General features: G+C 40.8%; 1 protein-coding gene across 1 annotated transcript in view; it reads left to right on the top strand.

Moving 5' to 3' along the window:
* The window catches only part of GDPD4 (glycerophosphodiester phosphodiesterase domain containing 4), an 85,775-nt gene that overhangs the window by 3,976 nt on the left and 67,776 nt on the right, over positions 1–14,023 (top strand). Inside the window, exons 3-4 of the mRNA XM_070427045.1 lie at positions 4,344–4,437; positions 8,062–8,121. Coding sequence (XP_070283146.1) covers positions 4,344–4,437; positions 8,062–8,121 — 154 coding nt within the window. The remainder of the gene's footprint in view (positions 1–4,343; positions 4,438–8,061; positions 8,122–14,023) is intronic.

The following is a 14,023-nucleotide window of genomic DNA, read 5'->3' as shown; positions in this document are numbered from 1 at the left end:
CGATGTAATTGGCATATAACATTATAAATTTAAGGCATACAAAATAATGGTTTGATATATGTATAAATTACAAAATGATTACCACAATGAGTTTAGTTAACATCACCTCACATAGCTCCAAATGTTTTTTCTTGTAAATAATGACTTTTCAGATCTACTTTTTTAGCAACATTCAAATATACAATATAGTATTGTTAACTACAGTCATTATGCTGTATATTATATCCCTAGAACTTATTTATCTTATTACTGGAAGTTGTACCTTTTGACCGCCTTTGCTCAATTCTTTGACCCCTCACCCCTGGCTCTGGCAACCACTAATATTTTTCCTGTTTCTATGAGTTCAGTTTCTTTAGATTTAAAGTCATATAAGTGATATAGATATAGACATAAGTGATATCATACAGTATTTATCTTTCTCACCTGACCTATTTCACTTAGCATATTGCCCACAAGGTCCATCCATGTTGTTGCCAATAGCAAGATTTCCTTCTTTCCACGACTGACTAATATTTCTATGTGTGTATGTATTACATTTTTTAATTCATTCATCCATCAGTGAACACTTAGGTTGTTTTTATGTTTTTGACTGTTCTAAATAAAGCTGCAACAATCCTGGAGGTACAGATATCTCTTCAGGATAGTGATTTCCTTTCCTTTATGTACATACTAGAGGCCCGATGCACAAAATTCAGGCAAGAGAAGGCCTTCACAGCCCCGGCAACTGCCTTGGCCCTCTCAGCTGCGGCTTCGTCTGGAAGGTTGTCCAGAGGTCATCGGGAAGGTCGTTCTGCTGTTCGGCCATTGCATATTACATTTTTATTATTATAGACTAGAGGCCCGGTGCACAAAAATATGTGCACTCGGGGGTAGGGGGTCCCTCAGCCTGGCCTGTGCCCTCTCGCAGTCTGGGACCCCTCAGGGGTGACCACTTGCTGGCTTAGGCCTGTGCCCCAGGGGATTGGGCCTAAGATGGCAATCAGACATCCCTCTGGCAGCCCCACAGCCCTCGGGGGATGTCCATTTGCCAGTGGGAGCAGACCTAAGCTGCAGTCAGACATTCTTAGCGCTGCTGAGGAGGCAGGAGAGGCTCCCACCACCACTGCTGTACTGGCAGCCATCAGCCTGGCTTGTGGCTGAGCAGAGCTCCCCCCTGTAAGAGCACACTGACCACCAGAGGGCAGCTCCTGCATTGAGCGTCTGCCCCCTGTTGGTCAGTGTGTGTCATAGTGACCAGTCAATCCCAGTCTTTCTGCTGTTAGGGTCAGTTTGCATATTACCCTTTTACTATATAGGATAGAGGCCTGGTGCACGGGTGGGGGCCGGCTGGTTTGCCCTGAAGGGTGATCCGGATCAGGGTGGGGGTCCCGCTTGGGTGCCTGGCCAGCCTGCATGGGGGGATGATGGTTGTTTGCAGCTGGTCACACCCCCTTCAGGGTGGGGGTCCCCACTGGGGTACCTGGCCAGTCTGGGTGAGGGGCTGAGGGCCATTTTCAGGCTGGCGGGCGACTGAAGCTCCCAGCCTCTTTTTTAAAATTTTTTTTTTTATTCTGGGATTTATTTATCTTCTATAGCTGTCACTGGAGCTGAGAGCCAGCTCCAGCTCTGAGGCCCGGATCCAGCTCTGAGGCCATGGCTGGCTGAAAGCAGGTATCTGGGTTTGTTTAGCTTCTATAATTGTAACTCTGTTGCTATCACTGGTGCTCTAAGCTCTGAGACCCCGGGTGGCTGAAAGCAGGTATCTGGGGTTTGTTTAGCTTCTATAATTGAAACATTGTTGCTTCCGGAGCTCAGAGCTGGGCCGCGGCAGGCGGGGAACCTTGGCTTCCTCCATCACTGGAGCAAGCAAGCCTCATGTTCGCTTCAGCTGTGTGGCTGCCGGCCGCCATCTTTGTTGGCAGTTAATTTGCATATCCTGCTGATTAGCCAATGGGAAGTGTAGTGGAGGTATGGTCAATTACCATGTTTGTCTATTATTAGATAGGATGGGGCATGCTGACACCAGCTGCTGCTTGTTTAAGAGATTTTAGGACAATCTGAAGCCTGAGCCAGAACAGGCCATTCATATGGAAAAGCTGCTGCAAACAGCTTGGGTGGGGCTGCAAGTTGGATGAGCCCAGGTCTCAGGGAATCACCAGAGTGGAGAAAACAGTGTGAGCCAGGATGATGGAAACTCAGATATGGCTGCCAGTCAGCTGTGGGATCAGGAAGGTCCCAGCACAGGCACAATGACCCCTGTGAGCACCTCCATCTGGGAGAAAGCTGCCCCTGAGTTCCTGCCCCAATGCCAGACAGTCCAGTTCCTCCCCGTGTGTCTCTGGTTCCCCCAGTGCTGCTGCCAAGAGCTGGAGCTCAGAGGGATTGAGTCCAAGTAAGTCCATGTGCCAGCATGGGGGACTGTTTAGTCCCCCCAAGTGTGAGTGGAGTAGACTTGTCTCCCCATTCCTTGCTATGTGAAGGTTCCCAATGCCTCACAACAACATATCTTTTCTCTCTCAGCGTTTCTGTTAGCTAACAGTTGATGCTGATATAGAGCATTGTGGTATGTGGGGTATGAATTGGGAGAAGATGCTGGACAGCTGCATGTTTTAGCTGTGGGAAAGAGGGAGAAGGTCCTATATGATTCCTTTAAACATAAGTGCAGAGAGTGTAGATTTAGTTGAAGTGATTGCCCTAAGAAGGCTGTCTCGGTTGAGTGAGAAGGCTTTCATCCAACAGGGGTTGTGATCATGCTGCTAGAGGGAGGTAAAATAGTGGCCCAGAGCAGGGATAAAACTGCTTGAACATATGTAGAGTGAGCCTATTATACGGTCATCAATAGCTGTGTATTCACAGTTTAAAAAAGGAATAGCTAAGAAAGACCCTTTTTCAATCCTACTGATGTATATGCATTCACTTAAACGCCTTTTCATTCTTCTCACTCCCTTTTGTTACCCCACCACTGCCACCAAGAATGAGTACAGATGAAGTAGTAAAAGGGGAGATAAAAAGAGAGAAAACAACAAAAACAGTTCTTCCTTTGCCTGTAGTTCATAGCAGGTGGGTGAGCACTTCACCTGAGTTTGGTGAGCGAGTTTTGATCTGAACTAAACTAATAATACTATTTCCATGTGATTGAATATACAAAAGAAGATCTTTTAGATTGAAAAATGTGAAAAAAAAATCTAATGTGGCCAGAGAAATGCTTATAAAGGTAGAGGCACTATTAAATGACAGCCCTTATTTTCCTTATCACTTGGAAAACAAAGTCAATATCACTACTTGCTTAAGCCATTTGATTATTTTTTTGGCTGCATATACACTGCTATTAGTTCATCTTTCATGGTCTTTTTCAAGGTCTCTGTTTTATGGTTTTAATAATCACCATGATTTGTTAAAACACCCTATTTCTGTTACGTGGATGTGAGTCCTTCCTTTATTTCTTTGAATAGCTGAGATATTTTTATTCTGTGCTTCTTTTCTGATGGTTCAATTAATAATATCTAGTTGGGTGCAAGTTCTCTACTTTAATCAGTTCATTTGTTCACATTCCTTATACATCTTATTATTCCTGGTTGTAGACTCATCTATGGACTACTCTCACCAGTGTCTTGATCTAGAATGGCTTTTGCTAGAATGGTTCCTCATCTGTTTCTTGCTTCTTGGTGTGTCTTACACCCCTGACCAAAGAGAATTTCCTTCTTTGTTTTGAAGTGGTTATATGTTCACTAGTTTATATGTTATATTGTTAAAATATACTTCTCCAAGTTACATGGAGAGGAAGTAATTTCTGTTATCTTGAAATGAAGTCTCTAAATTTTTTAACATTTGATATCTAGACCAAGTATAACACTATTTCTCTTAGCAAATCATTAGTAGTTTTTCTCATAAACTACTTTTGGAAAATAACACATCAGGATTGTTTTAACAGCTCAAATCTCTTACACGCAATTAATGTGGTGGCTATGATTGTAGTTAGGTAAAAAAAATATGTAGTCGCATGGACAAGGAACCTGCCAAAATGGAAAGTATTAAGGTGGTGGGTTTATGGATGATTTTTTCTCTTTTGGCATTTCAGAATTTCTGTATTATTTCTTGCTCTCTAAAGAGGACATAATTTTTAAGTATATATTCTAAATAACATTAAAACATCATACCACTTATGCAGACCCCCATTAAAATACCCAAAAGTACTATAGGTCAGAGTTAAAACTCCTAACTGAATATCCCCAAAGCTCTTCACATATATGTTCCCAAAATGCTTCTCTTCTTATCTCCCTCAGTTTTCTTATTGCCTCATCTAGTTTAGTCTTAGATGCTACTACTTTCTGCTATATTTTAAGGATTGAAACACATTTTTGCAGGGTTGTTTATCTACTTACAGGATACTGGTACTTCTGGTCCATTCTTTTGCTGAGTTTATTTGGAATCTTGGTTGTCTACACTTCATTGCTGTTGGTGAGTAACCTTCCCCATTTCTCCCACTCCCTTTCTGAGTAGCCTCATGAGGTGCTCCTGTCTATGGTATGGTGCACAGTGGTGCTGGGAGTCCTCAGAACCTAAGATCACTTGTCTAAGTAGCGTTGAGGTTTACATCAACTGCTTGAAATTTAGGAACAAGGGACTGATGGAGAAAAATGGCTATTAGAGGATGCATCTTATCACTTTGACCCTTTGAAAGGGTGGCAGAACATCCTTTTTCTATTCTCCTATTTCATAAGCCCATTTTATGGTTCAGTCAATATTGTTATTTTAGGCACCCAGAGCTTCACATTAACCTTTATGAATTGAACTAACTCATTTCATTTCCCATCTCCTGAGAATTAGTGTTTTGGGGCTTTATAAATTAACTAGTTTTTTAAACCTGTTATAATATGCAAATGCTAGTCTGCTAGTTCAGATGCAAATTACATGTTAGCAAAAGTCTTTTGGCAATAGTGACCCTGCCTCTGTTGTTACATAGTTAGTGTCATGTAGGGAGAGAAATTCAGGCCAGGCAAGAGAAAGGTGTGGAAGTGGAAGCTTATGGAGGACAACTGTAAGTGCTTAGAGCAGTGGTTCTCAACCTTGGCTGCATATTAGAATCACCTGGGAATCTTTTTAAAATCCTGATTTCTGGGCCTTATCCTCCGGAAATTCTGTTTCTTTGTTACTAATGTTGTGGCCTCACCCCATAACAAAGAAACAGAATTTCCGGAGGATGAGGCCCAGAAATCAGGATTTAAAAAAGATTCCCAGGTGATTCTAATGTGCAGCCAAGGTTGAGAACCACTGGCTTAGAGTAAGTGGGTTTGTTTCCCGCCAGGCAACTGAGAAACCCTACCCAGAGACAGTGGTCTTTTGCAGAGAGAGAGGATTTATTGTGAGGCAGCTACACAAGGGAGATCGGAGGCAAGGCTCAAACCAGTCTCCTGGAAGAAAGGCCTGAGACAAGTTTTAAGGGCAAAGGGAAAGAGGAGGTTATACATATTCATACATTTATACTTGGAAGGGTTCAATTGGATAATTTTGAGATTTAGGCATAGATGGTAAGGGATATGAGAGCGGCAAAGGAAAGCAGAGAGGATTTCCAATCTGGCGGAGTTTGGTGGAAAAGGGTACGTTTCAAGAGTTCCCTGCACAAACTCCAGTTAGCTCAACTCGTCTCAGCCAGTGTCCACCAGTTTTTGCTGGTCTCGGCAGAGGGACTGGAGAAGAGCTTCCTGTGTGTGTGTGTGTGTGTGTGTGTGTGTGTGTGTTTCTTTTTTTTCCTCTCTGTAATATACTTAAAAACTTTGGTTAGTGTCCAATTTCTCGGTGTCTGGTTTCAGTCCAGTCTAATTTGGTCTCCATGTAAGACACAAAGTACTTTGTTAATGCCTGTTTCAGTCCTCGCTTTTCTTTAAATATTCCTCAGTCTTGAGGGATGGGGTGACACAGGTGTAGTGCTGTCTCTGTAAAATGACTCAAAGATTACATTAATCACTAATCTTAATTAAGGGAACAGACCTAGTTTTAAGCTGATTCATATGATTGGTGTGTTGTTTCACACGTTTAGGAAATTGGAGTTTTTCAGTGCCCATTTGTACATAGGGCATCTACGTCTTTCTCTGATTTCATGATTTCTTGTCACTACTGATTTACTATCTGATATAAAAGAACTCAACCCCCAAATAAAATGCCATTTGCATTTATTTTTTTCTCTCAAGAAAATTTATTAATCATGATGTGAGTGATAAGTACTAAGTATACAGAGGTCAACAAAACATAAGCATTTTCTGTTTTCATACAGAGCACTTCAAAGAGATAGGTATAAAATGTAACCTTACTATATATAGTCCCTTAATTGAATGAGTTTAGAATCTAGTAGGGCATCTTAATCATAGAAAAAAGTAACAAAGGCAGAGCATTATAACACCAATGTAAGAGAGACACATTGATTGGTTGCTTCCCACACGTGCCCAAACTGGAGATGGAGGGGGGGGGGGGGGGGGGGTGGGGAGGGAGGGCGAGTCGAGCCTGCAACACAGGTGTATGCCTTTGACCAGGAATTGCACCCACGGTTCTTTGGTATGCAAGGTCATGCTCTAACCATTTTACCACACAAGCCAGGGCTAGATACTTGCTTTATAATGGGAAAATGTAGATGAATGATGTGGTCTGGGCTAGCCTCTGGCCATTGAATTATACTGCTTTCATAGACAATAAATGTGAAATGCTGTAGTTAGCGTCTAAGGTGGGAATGAGTTCTACTATGGAATAATGAATATTTTTTAACAAATCCTACTCCACCCTACCTTTTATGGATACATGCAATGCATACAACAGTGAACAAAGAGGGAGCCCTAGGTTCTATTTTCAATTCTGTGTTTTAGTTACTTTGAAACTTTGGTCAAGTCATATAACTTCTGAGACTCAGTTTCTTCTGTTTGAAATGAGAATGATAATATTTAATATAATGGTATTTTATAGGGCTGGGTAAAGAAGAAATGAAATCATATACATAAAATTATTTTGATAAAAAGGTAAGTGTCATATATATTCCAACTCTTGTAATGTCCTAAGTATCTGAAGTCTCCAGTTTTCAGTTTCTATCCCTATGCTCACGTTGTGACGGACTAGATTTACATTGAAATCTAAGATTTATTGACTAAATGCCAGTGTTAACAACAGTGGTTAAAAGTTGTTACAGTGACATTGGTTCCTCAAGAAAGCGTTTTTTTCCAAATATGTTTTATTGATTTTTTTACAGAGAGGAAGGGAGAGGGATAGAGAGTTAGAAACATCAATGATGTCCTAGCCAGTTTGGCTCAGTGGATAGAGCATCAGCCTGCAGACTCAAAGGTCCCAGGTTCGATTTTGGCCAAGGGCACATGCCTGGGTTGTGGGCTCAATCCCCAGTAGGGGGTGTGCAGGAGGCAGCCAATCAATGATTCTCTCTCATCATTGATGTTTCTATCTCTCTATCCCTCTCCCTTCCTCTCTAAAATCAATAAAAATGTAAAAAAAAAAAAAAAAAAAAAAAAAAAAAAGAAACATCAATGAGAGAGAAACATCGATCAGCTGCCTCCTGCACACTCCCTACTGGGGATGTGCCCGCAACCAAGGTACATGCTCTTGACCGGAATCGAACCTGGGGCCCTTGAGTCTACAGGCTGACGCTCTATCCACTGAGCCAAACCAGTTAGGGCTCAAGAAAGCTTTTAAATGATGCTGGGAAGGGCTGGCCTCTGACCTCTGTTCTCTCCTAAGTGAGTCTGAGTAATACCAGGAATAAGGTCTGTCCCAGGGGTAAGAAATTGGTGGGAACTCGGAAGGATATCAGTGTGGTGGTTTATTATGAATTCCAGAAAAAAATTCTTCCAGAGGGTGCTGGTAAGAGTTATGAATAGGAGGTGGCATGTGAACTGGTTTGAAAGGTCAGTGGCCTGGGAGGGAGAGATTTTCAGGCAGAGGGGCAGCATGGCAAACTCCCAGGGTTTGAACAGTGCAAGTATAGCAAGAAGTGAATGTAGTGAAAAGGCATTTGAATACAGAACAGTGCTGTGGGCCCCAACTTGGTGATTTCAAAATAACCTCCTTTTTTATACTTTTCTTTTTTAGATACTTGGATTTTTGTTGATTCGGGAAGGGTATGAACTATACCTATACTGGTGTCATAAGGTAGGCCATCAGAATCTTCATAGAAACGTTAGACCAGGACTGAATGTGCTTCTTTGGCACTCAGTATTAAGTACAGAGTTGTGCTTTCTTCATTGTTCTCCTTAGAAAGAAGAGACTTACTTACTCTGTTTTCGTTGAACTCATGAAATTCTAACAGATGTGACTGATTTTACTAAAGGATCTGAACCCAAACTTTATTTTTTCTCATTACTCCTTATTAAATTCACCCTGTGACTGTTCTTCTATCCCAATAAAATCTTAGGCAAGCTCTATAACTTTCCTAGTCCTATATAGTGATAAGAACATTCTCATGCCAGTCATTAAAAATTCAGTTCATTGTAATGTCTCAGACTCCAACTTTATAGACTTACCCCCTCCCCAGTGGTAGAAGCCTCCACTGGTGGAGAGAGCATGATGGTACTATTACCTCTCTTTCACCAAAGGAGGGTCAGGGGTACAGTAGACAGGATAAAAGAACACGGTCTCACAAGGAAGGGCAAGAAGATCATCTGGGATTGGTCCATCAGAACCAGGTAAATGCACAGTTGTTGGCTCTTACCCCATGGACTTTTTCTGTGTGTATTTTCAGAGACCCTTCTGCTGAGAACCTTGACTACAACTCTTTTGGTGGAGTCATTGCTTGTCTTCCTATATCCCCTGAAATCTGTCTAGTGAGGTCCCTTCATTTGGAGTTTTTAAAATGGCACCAGCATGGCTTCTCTCAAAGGATCCCTAGAAAGCAGGCATCTTTGCTCCTCCCAACCCTCCATTTCCAACATAACCTCCCTTATTTTGTTCTGCCATGTGTTTGAGAAGCTCCATCTACAGCCTTTGCTTTTTCTAAATTGTTTCAGGCATGGGTTCGATACATTTCCTGAAATCAGGAACATGTCAAAATCTCTGAGTGGTCTTCTTAAATTGACTATTACTCTAATGAGACATATTAACTGGAAATGTAAATTTAAGAGTGATTAGAATGGAGAATAATATCCGAGGAATGGTGGCATGAGAGATTCCCTTGGTGTCTTCCCTATAAGTTACAACAATCTGTACAGCCATATCTCAACAAAGGGTTCCCTGCTCAATGCACAAATATATCTGAGAGAGTCATGCATTGAAACATCTAAGGTGGGTAAATAACAACTGATGAAATACAATGAGGCCTTGACTTACGAGTTTAATTCGTTCTGTGACAGAGCTCGTAACTCAAATTACTAGTATATCAAATCATAAAGTGAACGAGTGAGACACGTGATGCTGGGCTGATGTTGTGGTGTTCACTGTGACGTTCGCTGCGCCAACTAGCGGTGGGGTATCTGAAGCTGGCTCATAACCCGAATTTTAGCTCTTAACTCAGAGCAAAAAATCGGCCCAGAGACGGCTTGTATCTCGAAAAACTCGTTAGTCAGGACACTCGTAAGTCAAGGCCCCACTGTAGAAGCAGTAAAAAACCCCCCACAAAAAACAAAAACCCACACACACAAAAACTCCCAGCAAATAAAAGCCCTAGTCCTGGCGGCTTCACAGGGGAGTTTTACCAAACATTCAAAGAACTAATACCTATACTTCTCAAACTATTTCCAAAAATCCAAGAGGAAGGAATATTTCCAAGCTCTTTTTATGAGGCCAGCATTATCCTAATTCCAAAACCAGATAAAGACACTACAAAGAAAGTATTACCGGCTAATATCCCTGATGAACATAGATGCTAAAATCCTCAACAAACTATTAGCAAATCTGACCCAGCAATAAATCCCATGAACAAGTGGGATTTATTCAGGGATGCAAGGCTGGTACAATATTCACAAGTCAATAAACGTGATACATCATACAAACAAATTGAAAGACAAAAATCACATGATCATATAAAATAGATGCAGAATAAACATTTCACAAAATCCAACACCCATTTTTTAAAAAATATATTTTTATTGATCAGAGTGGAAGGGAGAGGTAGAGAGAGATAGAAACATCAATGATGAGAGAAAATCATTGATCGGCTGCCTCTGGCACGTTCCCTACTGGGGATCAAGCCTGCCACCGGGGCATGTGCCCTTTACTAGAATCAAACCTGGGACATTTCAGTCTGAAGGCTGATGCTCTATCCACTGAGCCAAACCTGCTAGGGCCAACACCCATTTTTGATAAAAACTCTCAGCAAAGTGGGAATTAGAGGGATCATATCTCAACATAATTAAGGCCATATATGACAAACCTACAGCCAACATACTCAATGGGCAAAAACTAAAACCTTTTCCCCTAAAAACAAGAAACAGACAGAGATGTCCACTTTCACCACCCTTATTCAACATAGTACTAGAAGTCCTAGCCGCAGTGATCAGACAAGAAGAAGAAATAAAAGGCATTCAAATTGGAAAGGAGGAAGTAAAACTGTCATTATTTTCAGATGACATAATATTGTACATAGAAAACCTTAAAGACTCCATTAGAAAACTTACTAGATTTAATAAATGAATTTGGTAGTGTAGCAGGATACAAAATTAACACCCAGAAATCTATGGCATTTTTATACACCAATAATGAATTCTCAGAGAAACTAAACAAATAATTCTATTTACCATTGCAACAAAAAAAGCAAGTTTATACTTAGGAATAAACTTAACCATGATCACAGTTGCCCATTCCATAATTGAAGAGAAATTGTTATTATAGGTCGTGTTTGTTCATTCACTGGGCTGTATTTTCAGACATATGCCAAAGAATATCTTCACCGATACAGCTCCTAGGGCAATGGAAACTAAAGAGAAAATAAACAAATGGGACTACATCAAAATAAAAAGCTTCTGCACAGCAAAAGAAACCATCAACAAAACAACAAGAAAGCCCACTGCATGGGAGAACATATTTGCCAATGTTATCTCCGATAAGGGTTTAATATCCAACATTTACAGGAAACTCATACAACTCAACAAAAGGAAAGTAAACAATCCAATCAAAAAATGGACAAAGGACCTAAATAGAATCTTTTCGAAAGAGGACACTCAGAAAGCCAAGAGACACATGAAAACATGCTCAAAGTCACTAATCATCCTAGAGATGCAAATCAAAACGACAATGAGGTACCATCTCACACCTGCCAGAATGGCTATCATCAACAAATCAACAGACAAGTGCTGGAGAGGATGTGGAGAAAAAGGAACACTTGTGCACTGCTGGTGGGAATGCAGACTGGTGCAGCCACTATGGAAGACAGTATGGAGTTTCCTCAAAAACTGGAAATGGAACTCCCATTTGACCAAGTGATCCCACTTCTAGGAATATATCCCAAGAAATCAGAAACACTAATCAGAAAGGATATATGCACCCCTATGTTCATAGCAGCCCAATTTACCATAGCTAAGATTTGGAAACAGCCTAATTGTCCATCAGCAGATGAATGGATTAAAAAACAGTGGTACATCTACACGATGGAATACTATGCTACTGTAAAAAAGAAGGAACTTTTACCATTTGCAACAGCATGGATGGACCCGGAGAGCATTATGCTCAGCAAAATAAGTCAGTTGGAGAAATATAAATATCATATGATCTCACTCACTTGTGGAATATAATGAACAACATAAACTGATGAAACAAAAACAGATCCAGAGACAGAGAAGCATCAATCAGACTGTCAAAACTTAGAAGGCAGGGGAGGGTGGGGGGCAGGGGGGGAGATCCACCAAAGGACTTGTATGCATGCATATAAGCCTAACCAGTGGACACAGACAACAGGGAGGTGAGGGCACGAGTGGAGGGGTCGGGGGGGGGTGGGGCGACAATGGAGGGATAAGGACACATATGTAATACCTTAATAAAGAAAATAAAAAAATACAGAAAACTTTTCTCAATAAATTTTTGGATACTGCCTTTTATATAACACCAATTTCATGAAGCATAGGCTACTGTTGAACCAAGTTTTCAGATATAGAACCAATTTGAGATGCATAATACCTGGATTCTGATAAACTGAATTCAGAAGCTCTAGTACAGCGGTTCTCAACCTGTGGGTCGCGACCCCTTTGGCAGTGGAACGACCCTTTCACAGGGGTCGCCTAAGACCACCCTGCATACCAGATATTTATGATTCATAACAGTAGCAACATTACAGTTATGAAGTAGCAATGAAAATAATTTTATGGTTGGGTCACAACATGAGGAACTGTATTTAAAGGGCCAGAAGGTTGAGAACCACTGCTCTAATAGGTGTACTCATTTCAATAGTTTTTCACACCAACGGAGGACTAGACTTATTAGACATGGGAGGAGAGACTGCTTCTCTTGGCAAGGGAGATTTTGTTGTGGTTGAAGTTTTAGTTTTAGTGTACTCAGAATAAATCTGGAAGGACATGGTTAGCATCAGGCCTGTAACCCATTCCCCTTTTACCTCATGCTCAAAGAAGAATGAATGACCTCAATCCAAACTCCTTGTAAACATGCTAATAACACAACCTCCTGGGAAACACATATAAAGATGTTTATTAGCCAAAGATAATGAGAATCATTATCTATGAACATATCTAGCAGGATATAACCTGGTCTATCTGGGTTCCCTATTGTAAAGAAACCTGGAATTTCTAGGTTTGTAGGGTTGGAGACATGGCTGGCTGGAGTTGTATAAGATATGGATGCTCCAAAGCCACCAAGGCTCCTTCTGTGAGGCAGTGTTTCCACATACTTTGCCCAAAACACACCACACATGTTAACTTCAAAACCAGCATGTATCCTAGTCCAGGAGAGAAAAGAACTTTTTATGAATATCTGCATTTGGCAGGATCAGATTTCTCGAAGGGAAACTGTTTTATCTATACTTTATAATTGTCTGTATTTAAAATCACTAGTTAAGGCTGGTATTGAGTAAGGTCACAGAATCCCATGAGACTCATGTATGTCTGATTTGACAGTTAAATATTTGTGTTGTGATGCATTTGGTTTGCTAATAGGTTATTTAAGATTTTTTTCATCTATATATACAGGAGAGATAGGCCTATATATCCGTATGTCACTTAACAACGGGAACGCGTTCTGAGAAATTCATTCTTTGGCAATTTTGTGAATGTTGCAACATCATAGGGTGTACCTAGTCAATCCTAAATATTATAGCCTATTGCTCTTAGGCTACAAACCTGTATAGAATGTTACTGTACTGAATACTGTAGGCAATATTAGTGTATCTAAACAAAACTAAACATAGAAAAGATACTATGTTTTTCTACCATTGGAGTGCAGTAGGTTTGTTTACACTGGCATCAACACAAGTACTTGACTAATGCATTGCACAATAACATTACTATGGCTATGATGTAATTAGACAGTAGAAAACTTTCAGCTCTGTTATAATCTTACTAGAGGCCCAATGCATGAAATTCATGCAAGAGTAGGCCTTCCTTCCCCCGGCTGCCAGCACCCGGCTTCCCTCTGGCACCTGGGACCCAGGCTTCCCTTGCAGCCCTGGCTTTGTCCGGAAGGACGTCTGGTCTAATTAGCATATTATGCTTTTATTATTATAGATGGGACCACCATTGTATATGAGGTTTGTTATTGACCAAAGCGTTATTGTGGCACATGACTACTTTTTATTTTCTTGTAATGTCCTTGTTGAGTTTAGGTATTAATGCTTTGTTGGCTTCAAAGAGAAGTTAGAAAGTGTTGCTCTCTTTCTGTTTTCTGGAAGAGTTTGTTAAAGATTGGAAATGTTTCTTCCTTAAGTACAGAGGTGGGCAAAAGTGAGTTTACAGTTGTTCCGAGGGAAAAAGACATGCAGGTTATGATTATTACAGTAGCTTCATTCTGTGTTTCCCATACCACAACTGTTAACCTACTTTTGCCCAAACCTATATTTGGCGAAATTAAACATTTTTGCTGGCAAGGTTTGGAGTTATTTTGTGAGAGGTTTACTTAT

The sequence above is a fragment of the Myotis yumanensis genome, unplaced genomic scaffold, assembly GCF_028538775.1.
Source record: "Myotis yumanensis isolate MYYU_CA2020_CCGP unplaced genomic scaffold, mMyoYum1.0.hap1 SCAF_10, whole genome shotgun sequence".
NCBI classification, from domain to species: Eukaryota; Metazoa; Chordata; class Mammalia; order Chiroptera; family Vespertilionidae; genus Myotis; species Myotis yumanensis.
Note: the sequence above shows the minus strand (reverse complement) of the source record. Positions and strands in the feature narration are given on the sequence as shown.